At 35.5% G+C, this 12,903-nt stretch overlaps 1 protein-coding gene across 10 annotated transcripts in view; it reads left to right on the forward strand.

Annotated features, from left to right (window-relative positions):
* The window catches only part of A830018L16Rik (RIKEN cDNA A830018L16 gene), a 562,288-nt gene that overhangs the window by 410,609 nt on the left and 138,776 nt on the right, over positions 1 to 12,903 (forward strand). For all 10 annotated transcript variants that reach the window (XM_030254977.1, XM_006495544.2, XM_006495540.3 and 7 more), the window contains one exon: positions 5,592 to 5,668. In XM_030254977.1, the coding sequence (XP_030110837.1) occupies positions 5,592 to 5,668 (77 nt within the window). The remainder of the gene's footprint in view (positions 1 to 5,591; positions 5,669 to 12,903) is intronic.

The raw sequence follows: 12,903 nt of genomic DNA on the forward strand, positions 1-12,903 counted from the left end.
TTTTCTGCTTCAATCTATTTGGAGTTCTGTAGGCTTCGTGTATGTTCATGGGCATGCCGTTCTTTAGGTTAGAAAAGTTCTCCTCTATAATTTTGTTGAAGATATTTACTTGCCCTTTAAGTTGGTAATCTTTGCTCTCTTCTACACCTATTATCCTTAAGTTTGGTCTTCTCATTGTGTCCTGGATTTCCTGGCTATTTTTGGATTAGGATCTTTTTGCATTTTTCATTCTCTTTGACTGTTGTGTCAATGTTTTCTATGGTGTCTTCTGCACCTGAGTTTTTTTTTTTTTTCTTGTATCTCTTGCATTCTGTTGGTGATACATGCATCTATGACTCCTGATCTCTTTCCTTAGTTTTCTATCTCCAGGGTTGTCTTCCTTTGTGATTTCTTAAATGTTTCTATTTCCACTTTTAGATCCTGGATGTTTTTGTTCAATTCCTTCACCCGTTTCATGTTTTCTGTAATTCTTTAAGGGATTTTTGTTATTCCTCTTTAAAGGCCTCTTTAAACACCTGTTTACCTGTGTTTTCCTGTATTTCTTTAAGTGAGTTATTTATGTCCTTCCTAAAATCCTCTATCATCATCATGAGATGTGATTTTTTTTTAACTCAGAGTCTTTTTTTTTTTTTTTCTTAATGATCTGTTGGGGTATTTTGGACTTGCTGTGGTAGGATAACTATGTTCTGATAATGCCAAGTAGCCTTGGTTTTTGTTCTTTATATTCATGCCCTTGCCTCTAGTCTTGTAGTTTATCTCTGGTGTTAGCTGTTCTTGCTGTCTCAGACTGTGGCTTATCTCTCCTGCAAGCCTGTGTTTCAGTACTCCTGGAAGGCCAGATCTCTCAAGGAGGAATTTGTATATTTAGCGCTATGGCACAGGGTCAACTCTGGGATGCAGACAGAAATTTGAAGGATCCTGTCTCTGGCTCTTCTTTGGTTCCTGTGTCCAGATGGCTCTGGGCAGGTCCCTCTTGGGCCAAGAATTTGAGCAACATTGGTGGTGTGTCAGCCCTTCTGGGAGACCAGATCTCTCCTGGCAGTATTTGGGTATGGAGAGCTGTAGAACAGGATCTGCTTTGGGCACTGTAGCTCAGGATCAGCACTGGAAGCAGACAGAAACCTGAAGCCCACTCTTTGATTTTGCTCATCTGATTATTTATTCTATCCAGTTTTTGTCTGTTTGTTTTTTGTTTTGTTTTGTTTGTTTGTTTGGGTTTATTTGGATGTAGGTAAACTCTTTAGGTTAGAGTTTTCTTCTGATATCTTCCAAAGGGTTGGATGTGTAGACAGATATAATATAAATTTGTGTTTTTCATGGAATGTCTTAGTTTCTGCATTTATGGTGATTGAAATTTTGGCCGAGTTCTCTGGAATGACACCTGTGGTCACTTAGCATTTGCAGCACACCTATCTGAGCACTTCTATCTTTCAGAGTCTCCATAAAAATATTTAGATATAATGTAAATATGTCTGCCTTTCTATGTCACATTGTCGTTTCCTTTATGAGCTTTACTTTATTCTATTTTTATTCTGTAGATTTAATTTTTTGATTATTATGTTTGAAGGGGAATTTCTTTTCATGAATACTCTGACATTCTATATGTTTCTTGTAATTCATTAGGCATCTATTTCTTTAGGTTAGGAAATTTTTCTTCTATGATTTTTGTTAAGAATATTTTTGGTGTCTCTTGCTTGGGACTCTTCTTCCTCTAATTCTATTATTTTAAATCTGGTTTTTTAATAGCTTTTTCAGATTGTCTAGATGGATTATTTTTTTTAGTTTTTAATTAATTTTTAATTAAAATTAATTTTAATTAATTTTTTAGTTTAAAATTAATTTTAATTAAATTTTTAGTCATTTTCTATGACAGACATATTCATTTCTTCTATTATGTCTTCAATGCCTGAGATTATCTCTTCTATCTCCTGTTTTCTGTTGGTGAGACTTCTCTCTGTGGTTCGTATTCTACTTCCTAAACTTTTCATTTCTACATTTCCCTTATTTTGGATTTTCTGTTGATTCAACTTAATCATTCTACTTCCACTGTCAGGTCTTGAACATTTTTTTTTTTCATTGCTTTCTACTATTTATGTTTTCATTGTTTGTTTTAGGTGTTTATTTCCTCTTTCAACTCCTCTGTCATATGCATAATGGAAGATCTTTTATTTGTGCTTCAATTTTACTGGGATATTCAGGGCCTATTTTGCTAGGGCTGCAAGGTTCTAGTGGAGTACATAAGTATTTTGTATTATGTTTTTGTTCTGATGTTTAGGCATCTAGGATTGGGAAGATTGTAATTCCAGGTGCTGATATCTGATCTTGTCTTTGTTGGCTATATGTTTTGCAATTTGATTTGTTTTCTCTCTGGTTTTAGGACAGTGTGTCATGGCTGTATATTGTTTTGTGGGAAATTCTTTTGTATTTTGTTAGATATGGCTAGTTGGACCCCAAGTAAAATGAGTTCCTGGGTATTAGAAACTAACACTTAGAAATCTAAATGAGATAGGTTGGGGACAGGGGGTTTACAAAAGGGTGAAAAGTAGGGTGTTTTATTGCACCAGTATCTGCTTAGTTTCCTGGGAATGAGAAGGGAGCAAGGAGTGGCCAGCATATAAGGTTGGCTATAGACCTGGGGATGAGACTGCAGGGCTAGACTTGGAGGAATGGACAGAGAGGTAAAGATCTTGAGTTACCCTACCTATTTCCCTGACCAAAGTTGTAACTTTTTATAAAAGATGTAAATAAAATACAACTTGCCTCTTGGTTTAAAGTGTTTGTCAATGCTAGCTTATAGGCTGTTAGAAGTTGGTTTTAATAAATAGGTGCTGAATTCTTCTTTTCAACTGAATAACTATTTTTTTAACATGATACACTTTCTCCTTACCCATCTTAATTTTATCAACTAAAATTGGCTACTTTTAATGGTTCTACTCTGTTTAGAAGGGTAGTAAGTAAATTATCTTAATTTATAGCCTTTTCAACCTTGTATCATAGTGGAAAACATTCTGTGTTCTGTAATAATATCTATGTTTATATAGAGATAAACTTGTACCCAAGAGATTTGCTAGCTTTTCTTCTTAGATGAAGTACTCTATAGATGACATGAGCCACAACCATGGGTTTATGCCATGTTTTCCATTTTTTCCTTACACCTTGACCATAAGCAACAAGGATTCAACGTTCTAATTTCTTGCCCAGAACAGTTATGTCATACATTAGAAAATTCTGCCTTCATTGGCACATAAATATAAATTTTTTTTTATGTAATCATATGGCATTTTTAAAAGTAAATTAAATTAGAAATATATTTTTATTTTTTCTCCTTCCAGCTTCTCCCAAGTACTCTCAAATGCTTCTCGTGTCCTCCCCTGAAATTGATTATTTTCTTTATTGTCTACATATATTGCATGTATATGCACAAATATGTAAACACAAGCTGTTAAGTCTGCTTTTGTTATTTGTGTATATATGGCTTCAAGGCTGATTACTTTGTATTTGATAGCCAATAAGAGAACTCATCTCTTGGAGAAACTAATTATCCCTCTCTCTTCCAGCTGTCAATAGTTGTCTATGTTTCTTTGTCTAGGACCCATGAAGACGTTCCCTTTACTCATTAGCATGTACCTTGAATTTGCTGTTTTTCAGTCTTGTTTATGGAGCTATTTCTAGCAGAGACTGTTTTTCAGCAGACTTCCTCATATACTGCCTTCTAAATTCATTCAGCTATATCTTCTGCTGTTGTCCCTGAGCCACACATGCAGGAGATATAGTGTGGGTACATACATCAAGTCAAGGCTTCCTATGAGTGGTTGATCTCTGCACTGAGTCTAGTTTTAATCTACTGTGTTGATCTCCATTTTCTATAAAAAGAAACTTCTTTGAAGAGGGCTACCTTACTCTTAATAAATATAAAAAAAATCAAGTTCATAAAACCCAATGGTTTGAAATGCTTCCTTCTAAACTGATTTTTAAACTTTAACATATAAAGTTAAATTTAACTAGGAAAGTTGACAGTATCTGGTATATATTATTTACAGATGTTACACATAATAATCATTATTACAATTTTCTAACAACCATAAATATCTATCTATACTGCACTCATTAACCTAAATTGGAAGGCATATAGAAGTGTTTTCCCTCACTTTATTAATAGAATTGAAAGTGCCGCTCACCTCCAATTCTAAGATTTAGACGAAACACTCACAATGTCTTGCTTGCTATGATTGGGGAGAAAACATACCACCATTTAATAATTTGCATTCTTAGTGACCACTTCACAATTTGTCATCTGATTTAGAGGAGAGAATACCAATTGTCAGAATTAATACTTAAATTGTATAATCCTCTCACTGTCTAAAAGAAGGCATTAAGCAAACAAGTATAATAATGCAAAACAGATAAAAAAGCATTAAAGGTAAGTATTACTAAACTCTAGCTGAATAAATTTCAAGATTTTACCTCATTTTCAGATTTGTTTTTACTTTTAATTGTTCTTATATTGTATGTGTTTGTGTGTGGGTGTATGCATATGAATGTGGTAGCCCACAGAAGGCAGAATAGATTGCTGGTTCCCCTGGGGCTGTAGATGCAGGTAGTTGTGAGCCATCTGATGTGAGTATTGGGAACAAAACACAGGTTCTCTCCCATAGTAGTACATGCTCATTTTATTTTTTTTAATTAAAATTAGATTTTTTTTTTTACTACACAGTATTCTGATTACAGTTTCCACTCCCTTGCTCCCTCCTCCCAGATCCAATTCCCCATTTCCTTTCTTGTTCGCTCTCATTAGAAATAAGACATGCATCCACAAAGAAACAAATAAAATAAGTTAAAAACAAATCTTAACTGAATAGGACAAAACAAACAAACAGAGAAAAGAGGGTCAAAGAAAGTGTACAAGGAACACAGACAGACACAGAGAAACACACACACAAATCTTATTAAGACACAAAAATCAGAAACAGTAATATATAAGTAGAATATTTGTAGTGTTAAAATTGCAATACAAAATCTTATGAAACAAAGAAACCTTCAAAAATACCATTGAGTTCATTTTGTGCTGGCCATTTACTGCTGGGCACAAGGCCTACCCTTTAAGTGTGGTTTTACAATCAGGAAGACTCTGTTTGAGAAAACTAATTTTTCCTTTGTTACTAGGGTTAGCTCCTGGGCTGGGGATGTGGGCTTGGGTCCATTTCTCTTCGCAGCTCTGGGAGCATATCTTAGACTGGTGAAGGCTCTATGTATGCTGCCATAGTCTCTTTGAGTTCACATGGAGTACATACTCTAAACCACTGTGTCATCTCTCCAACCTGGACCATGGTTTTATATATAAAAGTAAGGTAACTAGCTACTGTACTTTCTTGATTTTATTATGTGCTTCAGAATTAGAAATATGTACATTTTCATACTTATCTATAAACTGAATAAATGCCATTCAAAAACCTACTCATAAACTCTATGATTCTTTAAATTAGTAGTTTCATTATGTTAATATCCTTCTTATCATGAGGCATATATGTGCATATATATATGCAATTTATACATAGGCAATGTGTAACTTTTATTTTTAAAAATTAAAATAGATTCTTTACCTGGGACAGAAGAAACTCTTATGGAGGAAGGTGAAGATTTTGAGAAAACATCAAACTTAACAGAACCAGTAAGTATATTAATTTGTTTTTGTTAAATCTGTAACATGTACAGAAACAGCAAACAAACACACACACACATGCACACACACACACACACACACACACACACACAGAGAGAGAGAGAGAGAGAGAGAGAGAGAGAGAGAGAGAGAGAGAAAATGAGAGAGAATGTTAGAGAATGAGAGAGAACTAGGAACACATCCTGGAAGAACACAGAGAACAAAAATGACCATCCTTTTTATAAAGAATACTTGAATAGCATCCACTATTCCCTGTAAAGTGGAGAGCTCTCACAGCAGCAGGGGACCACTTTACTGAATACACAGCAGGGCTGTGTCAAGTTCCTTCTGCAGTTGTGAGAAGCTTGACTAAGAGTGCAGTTGCTGAGAGCTCAGCTGGAGCATGGGTCCATTCTAATAGCTTGTGAGTTATCACTTGAACCAGTTGAATTATATGTATCCTAACTGATCTTCTAAGCTGACATATTCATTAATGCATGCTATCATCTGGTGTGGAGTCCTTGTGACTGTTGCTACATCTTTACCAGGGTGTAACAGGATTTCTGACTTTCAATGAAATTCAAGGTTAAAAGAGTAAACACAGGAAAACCAGAAGTCTCTATGTAAATTCGGAATATAAAAGTATTTAAAAGTTTTTTGAATTGTCCTAATGCCCAGGCTAATGCAGTGTTTTATTTTTATACAGTGTTCATAGGGTTCATCTTTTTGTGTGCTTGCATTTCCACAAGGTACCACAGAGGACATGGTATAAACAACAGTGCATTTCCTCCAGGTTCTGGAGATAGAACTGTGAGGCGGTTCATCCATTTGCCTAAGAATTTCATGAATTCATTGTTTTTAATAGCTGAGTAGTACTCCATTGTGTAAATGTACCACATTTTCTGTATCTATTCCTCTGTAGAGGGGCATCTGGGTTCTTTCCAGCTTCTGGCTATTATAAATATGGCTGCTATGAACATAGTGGAGCATGTATCCTTATTACAACTGGGAACATCTTCTGGGTATATGCCCAGGAGAGGTATTGCTGGATCTTCCGGTAGTACTATGTCCAATTTTCTGAGGAACTGCCAGACTGATTTACAGAGTGGTTGTACCAGTTTGCAATCCCACCAGCAATGGAGGAGTGTTCCTCTTTCTCCACATCCTCTCCAGCATCTGCTGTCACCTGAATTTTTGATCTTAGCCATTCTGACTGGTGTGAGGTGGAATCTCAGGGTTGTTTTGATTTTCATTTCCCTGATGATTAAGGATGTTGAACATTTTTTTCAGGTGCTTCTCAGCCATTCAATATTCCTCAGTTGAGAATTCTTTGTTTAGCTCTGTACCCCATTTTTATAGGGTTGATTTTCTGGAGTCTGGCTTCTTGAGTTCTTTATATATACTGGATATTAGTCCCCTATCTGAATTAGGATTGGTAAAGATCCCTTCCCAATCTGTTGGTGGCCTTTTTATCTTATTGACAGTGTCTTTTGCCTTACAGAAGCTTTGCAATTTTATGAGTGCTCATTTGTCGATTCCGGATCTTACAGCACAAGCCATTGCTCTTCTGTTCAGAGATTTTTCTCCTGTGCCCATATCTTCTAGGCTTTCCCCACTTTCTCCTCTATAAGTTTCATTGTCTCTGGTTTTATGTGGAATTCCTTGATCCACGAAGACTTGACCTTAGTACAAGGAGATAAGAATGGATCAGTTTGCATTCTTCTACATGCTAACTTCCCGTTGTGCCAGCACCATTTTTTAAAAATGCTGTCTTTTTCCCACTGGATGGTATTAGGTCCCTTGTCAAAGATCAAGTGTGTGGGTTCATTTCTGGGTCTTCAATTCTATCCCATTGATCTACCTGTCTGTTGCTGTACCAGTAAGTGGTAACCCAATCACAAAAGAACATACATGATATTCACTCACTGATAAGCAGATATTAGCCCCAAAACTTAGACTATCCAAGATACAATTTGCAAAACACATGAAACTCAAGAAGAAGGAAGACCAAAGTGTGGATACTTTGCTCCTTCTTAGAATGGGGAACAAAATACCCATGGAAGGAGTTACAGAAACAAAGTTTGGCGCTGAGATGGAAGGAAGGACCATCCAGAGACTGCCCCACCCAGAGATCCATCTGATATATAACCCCCACACCAGACACTATTGCATATGCCAGAAAGATTTTGCTGACAAGACCCTGATATAGCTCTCTCTTGTGAGGCTATGCCAGTACCTGGCAAATACAGAAGTGGATGCTCACAGTCATCTATTGGATGGAACACAGGGCCCCTAATGAAGGAGCTAGAGAAAGTACCCAAAGAGCTAAAGGGGTCAGCAACCCTATAGGAGGAACAACAATATGAACTAACCAGTACACCCCAGTTCTGTGTCTCCGGTTGCATATGTAGCAAAGGATGGCCAAGTTGGCCATCAATGGGAGGAGAGGCCCTTGGTCTTGTGAAAATCATATGACCCATTACAAGGGAATACCAGGGCCAGGACGCAGGAGTGGGTGGGTTGGGAATCAGGGTGGGGGGGGGTATCGGGGGCTTTGGGGATAGCATTTGACATGTAAATGAAGAAAATATCTAATAAAAAATTTTAAGAAAAAAGTGTGAGGCGGTGTTAATTTCTACCTACTGTGGTGATCAATGTCTGTTTTCTTCCCAAGTCACCCTGTGCTTCCCCTTTCATTGCTGCTGTTCTAGTTCCTTCCCTCAACCAAGATGAGTCACCAGAATCCCCTCTGACACTAGGGTCAATCTGCAGTAGTAACTGTATTGCAGAGAGTTTATAAACACATTTTGAGGTAATCATGAAATTTATGGGTATACACGATAAGCCATGCCACTAATTATGGTGAAATATCTCTCCGACTATACAGTACTTCTTTAAGGGTATTGTCTTTACCATTGGATGTCACACTAAAATTAATTCTAAAAATACTAAATAAATCAATGCTACTTCTTCTAAAATACTACTTTTTCACTGTAGCTCTCCTGATCTTTATTAAACGTTTACATTTTTGTGGTTCTTCTCATGTATTACTTGACACCGCATCATGATTCGTAACCTACTACTTTGTTTATTATCCATATCATTCTACCGTAATACAAGATAATTAAAGGCAGACATATTTTGTTTTCTACTTCTCTTTTTTGCACATAATAGGCCCATAATACATGTCTGTTATATTAATTGCATGACTCAGCAATAATTCCCAGGCAGTGAGTTAAGCATGTTAGAGTCGTAGAAACAGGTAAAGCGACCTTAATTTAATGTAGCAACTGGTTCCTTCTTTCCCTTCTCACTGTATTCCCAGCCATTATTATACTCTTGTCCTCACTATCAATACCCATATGTGAGATTATTGGCCCTGGAAGCTCAGAGTCCAGACCATTTTTGGAACACTGTAGTCCTATTAAATTTCTTGTGTACCTTACATCTTCTTTCTAGCTGTTGTTTTAGCTCTACTCGTGGAGTGACAGCTTAAAACCAGTGTTTTTCTTCTAATATTCAGATAAGAGTAACTACTTTAGATTCCTTTCTATTACTATCCTAAAGTAATCTGATTAAAAAAATTTAGGGGAGGATGAAGCTTATTTGAAGTAAGCATCTAGATTGCAGTCCACAACTGAGGGAAATCAGGTCAAAAGCTCAAGAAGAATCTTGAAGTAAAATCTATGGAGGACATTGTTTGTTGGCTTGGTAGTTCATTCTTAGCTATCTTTCATATACAGCCCAGGACTGCCTGCCCAGGGAATGATACTACTCACAGTGGACAAAGCCCTCTTACATCAATGGCAGTCAAGAAAAATCACCCTCAGACATGCCCATAAGTCAGTCTGATCTGGGCAACCTCTCAACTGAGACCCCATTCTTCGACGATTCTAGGCCATGTAAAGTTAACAGTTTATCCGATGACACAATCTGCCAGTATGTCCTGCCTAAGACAAATTATTCACCCAACATGCAATCTATACTTTCAACCAATTCTTACATTGTGTACTTCCAAATATATACCTTGCACACTTCCTATAAATGCATAAATACATTTGTTTAAATACAATATTATTTTTAATGGTAAATCAGAAGAATTTCATCAACTTTTATTTGAAAGAATTTTTTCACACTTATAAACTTCAATGCATATCCATAATTTTATGATACTTAAGCTGGATTATTCTTCAGACTGTAATAACTTGTTAATTATGATTTTCTTAAAAGTTTATTTTTATCATCTGTGCAATCTAGCTAAGTTTTTATTTCTCCTTACATGTCTAAATGTATAATAGGCTTCATTACTCATGCCTATGATTCTACCACTTCAGTGGTGGAGACAGGAAGACCCAGAGTTCATTAAGTACATAGCCAGGTGGAAGCCAGTCTAAGCTGGATGTTTAACCTATTTGTTTGAGACAAAAAATATTTTTAATTAAAAGTGATATTACTAGAAGATTTATTTTTCTAATAGTCTTATCAAATTAATCTCTGCCTACAATGTTTGGCTTACTTTAAAACTTCTGATATGCCAGTGAAAAATTAGCATTGTTTAATCAAATGATTTATAAATGACTTTATATTGGCATTTAAAGAGTTTGCCTTCTTCCCACAATGATCAAGCAGTGTTTTCTAATGAGAAATTTTCTTGAATAACAATTTTAATCATTCCTCTATTATATATTGAATTTTTAAAACTTCTTTGACTACATTTAACATCAGCTAATCTATTTAAATCTCTTTTGGAAATGAGTAATATTAATAATAAAAAGATTAGTTGTTGCTGTAAATATGATAGTTTTAGGTGGTGGTAGCTCCTTTTAATATAAAGAAAATGTAGATTATAAAAAGGTAAAGTTAATTATTTTAGGATGATTATATTTTAGATGTAAATTGCCTAAAGTGTGCATTCATAGTATTTTTGGACATTATTTTTGGTAAGCCAAAGAGAAGCTTGTAACATTTCCTAAGTACTAAAAGGGAATTGAAGCAAAAATGACTTTTCTTTCTACTATTCTCATAAATATAGAATATGTCAAAGTAAAATTCAGTGATATTCTGTAAAAGTATGAATATGTCACAAATAGTAATTTTATTTCATCTATACATCCCTTCACTCTGTTCACTAGCCTCCCTGTGGGGTAATGTGCATGTATAAGTGAATTCAGCCCTTTAGACATTTTTCCTCATGAATGAATCCATGCTTTCAATATTTCTTGAATATTTAATATTAGAAAGGCAATGATTAGATTTAGAATTTTATCTTAATCCTTTTATACCCCTCAGAGCAAATCATTTTGCTGGAATTTCTCTCCCTTTTCCTGTTCTGGAAAGCTTTTTAGCACACACATAATCCATGAAGATTAAAACTGGATTTGTCAGGTAAATCCCTTTATTAAAAATGTGTGAACAAAAGGAAAAGAGTATTCAAAAGGGAAATTCCAAGCAGCAGGTATTGCCCACTGTGGTTTAGCTTCAGGAGTGTCATAGACAGATGTTTGAAGTAAATGATTGATCAAGATTTACATAAAGGATTTTCAAGTTTCACAATTTCAACAGAATTAATTAATTAATTAATTAATCTTAATTTTTTTCTATTTTATTTTCAAGATACTAATTAAATACATGGACAAGGAACAAAGATGAAAGATGATAAAGACTTTTTACCTTCAGTGTTTTCTTGACTTCTTCCTTCTTAAATACTTATTTTATTCAGTGACTCCCATAAGACTTTCTGGTTACTATAGCTACTGAAAATAGAGCAAAAATTAAGAGGATTTCTGCTGAGGTCTCCTGAAATGCTTAGGAGTTATTGAAAGTTCAATTTTCCTTCTAAAGAGTATTATTTACTGATGAAAATATGTAAAATTGTCTAGAGTGGGTGTAGTGTTAACAACAGCATAGACGTATAGAGCACTGTTACTTCATGAGGCATTTCAGACACTGGATGTTCATATTCTTGGACTTTTGTCTTTCTGTGACATAATCACTTTGAACATAATATCCATCCTGAGAATTAAGTTGCATTTACTTTTAAGTGAGCAAACTGAGCTCTCACAACATTTTAGGATGCATTCTGGGATGGGGCACAGACCACTCATATTTCCATCCTAAGACCTTGTTAAAAAGCTACCTGAAGTATAAAACACACACAATCTAGGCCATCCTCATTGGTTAATAGTAAAGAATTCATCATTAGATTAAACACAGTGAAAAGCTGCAGGTTAAACTATTGGACACTAAGAGGTGGCTTTTTATGAGAGGAGGGGGCTTTGTAGGTTATCTTTGCTTAGGTCTTCCATAACTGAAGAGGCCTGAGAGACCTGGGTGTCAGGACAAGAGAGATACTGACAGTGAGAAGAAAAACAAGACAATCCTCACATGTTTCCTATGGCCACCTAAGCATTCTGGAGAGTCCGGAAATTATCTCAGTAAAATGCCTACTTAGCTTAATTAGGTGCTAAGTTTGGTTATTTTTAAGCCTGTGGGAGATTGCGTTTTGTGAATTAGTAAATAAAGTACCTTCTTTATTTGATCCTTTATTGCACAGTGGGTAACTTTGACTTTTGTTCTTTGCTGATATTTTTAATCTCTATTCAGTACTGAGACTTGTACCTTTCTGGAAGTAGAAATTTGTATGCGTGGTTCATTTGCCAACAACCCTATATGCACATGAATTTTAAAATACACAAATTTTGCAAGGTGCAAATTTTTTGATAATTCAAAGTTTGAGGGTTAAAAAAATGTGTCCACAGCATCTGTAATACAAACAACTGCCTGATAACTTCAGAAAGTTTTGACAGCAAGGGCATTGTTCCATAATGAGTTCTTTATCCTGGGGAGAATTTGATGAATTGGTTTTTGTTCATTTAAAAATTAATCCTCAAATGAAGTGCATAGGTCAGCTATGTCTCTGTTGTATATCCTTTTCCTGTCTGAATGTTAATACCCAGAATAGAATCTTCTTAAATTAAATCCTGGATGCTTTAGGGAATTATATTAAAGGAGGAATTCCATTACACAGTGAACATTGGTTGCTAAGACTGGAGGAGATCTGTAATCTGTTGTAGTCATATGACCTTTATAATATGCAGGGTGATGACATACCTTCACATCTCTTCTCTAGTTGCCTGGTTGCTTCTCTCAAACCAAGCAGTATGTGCTCACTTGGGAGATTAATTCTTCTATTTCCTCCCAACTTGCTGATCTTTATGTCTTCTTTCGTAAGTCACACATGTGTA

This window comes from Mus musculus, chromosome 1 (assembly GCF_000001635.26).
Source record: "Mus musculus strain C57BL/6J chromosome 1, GRCm38.p6 C57BL/6J".
Lineage (NCBI taxonomy): Eukaryota > Metazoa > Chordata > Mammalia > Rodentia > Muridae > Mus > Mus musculus.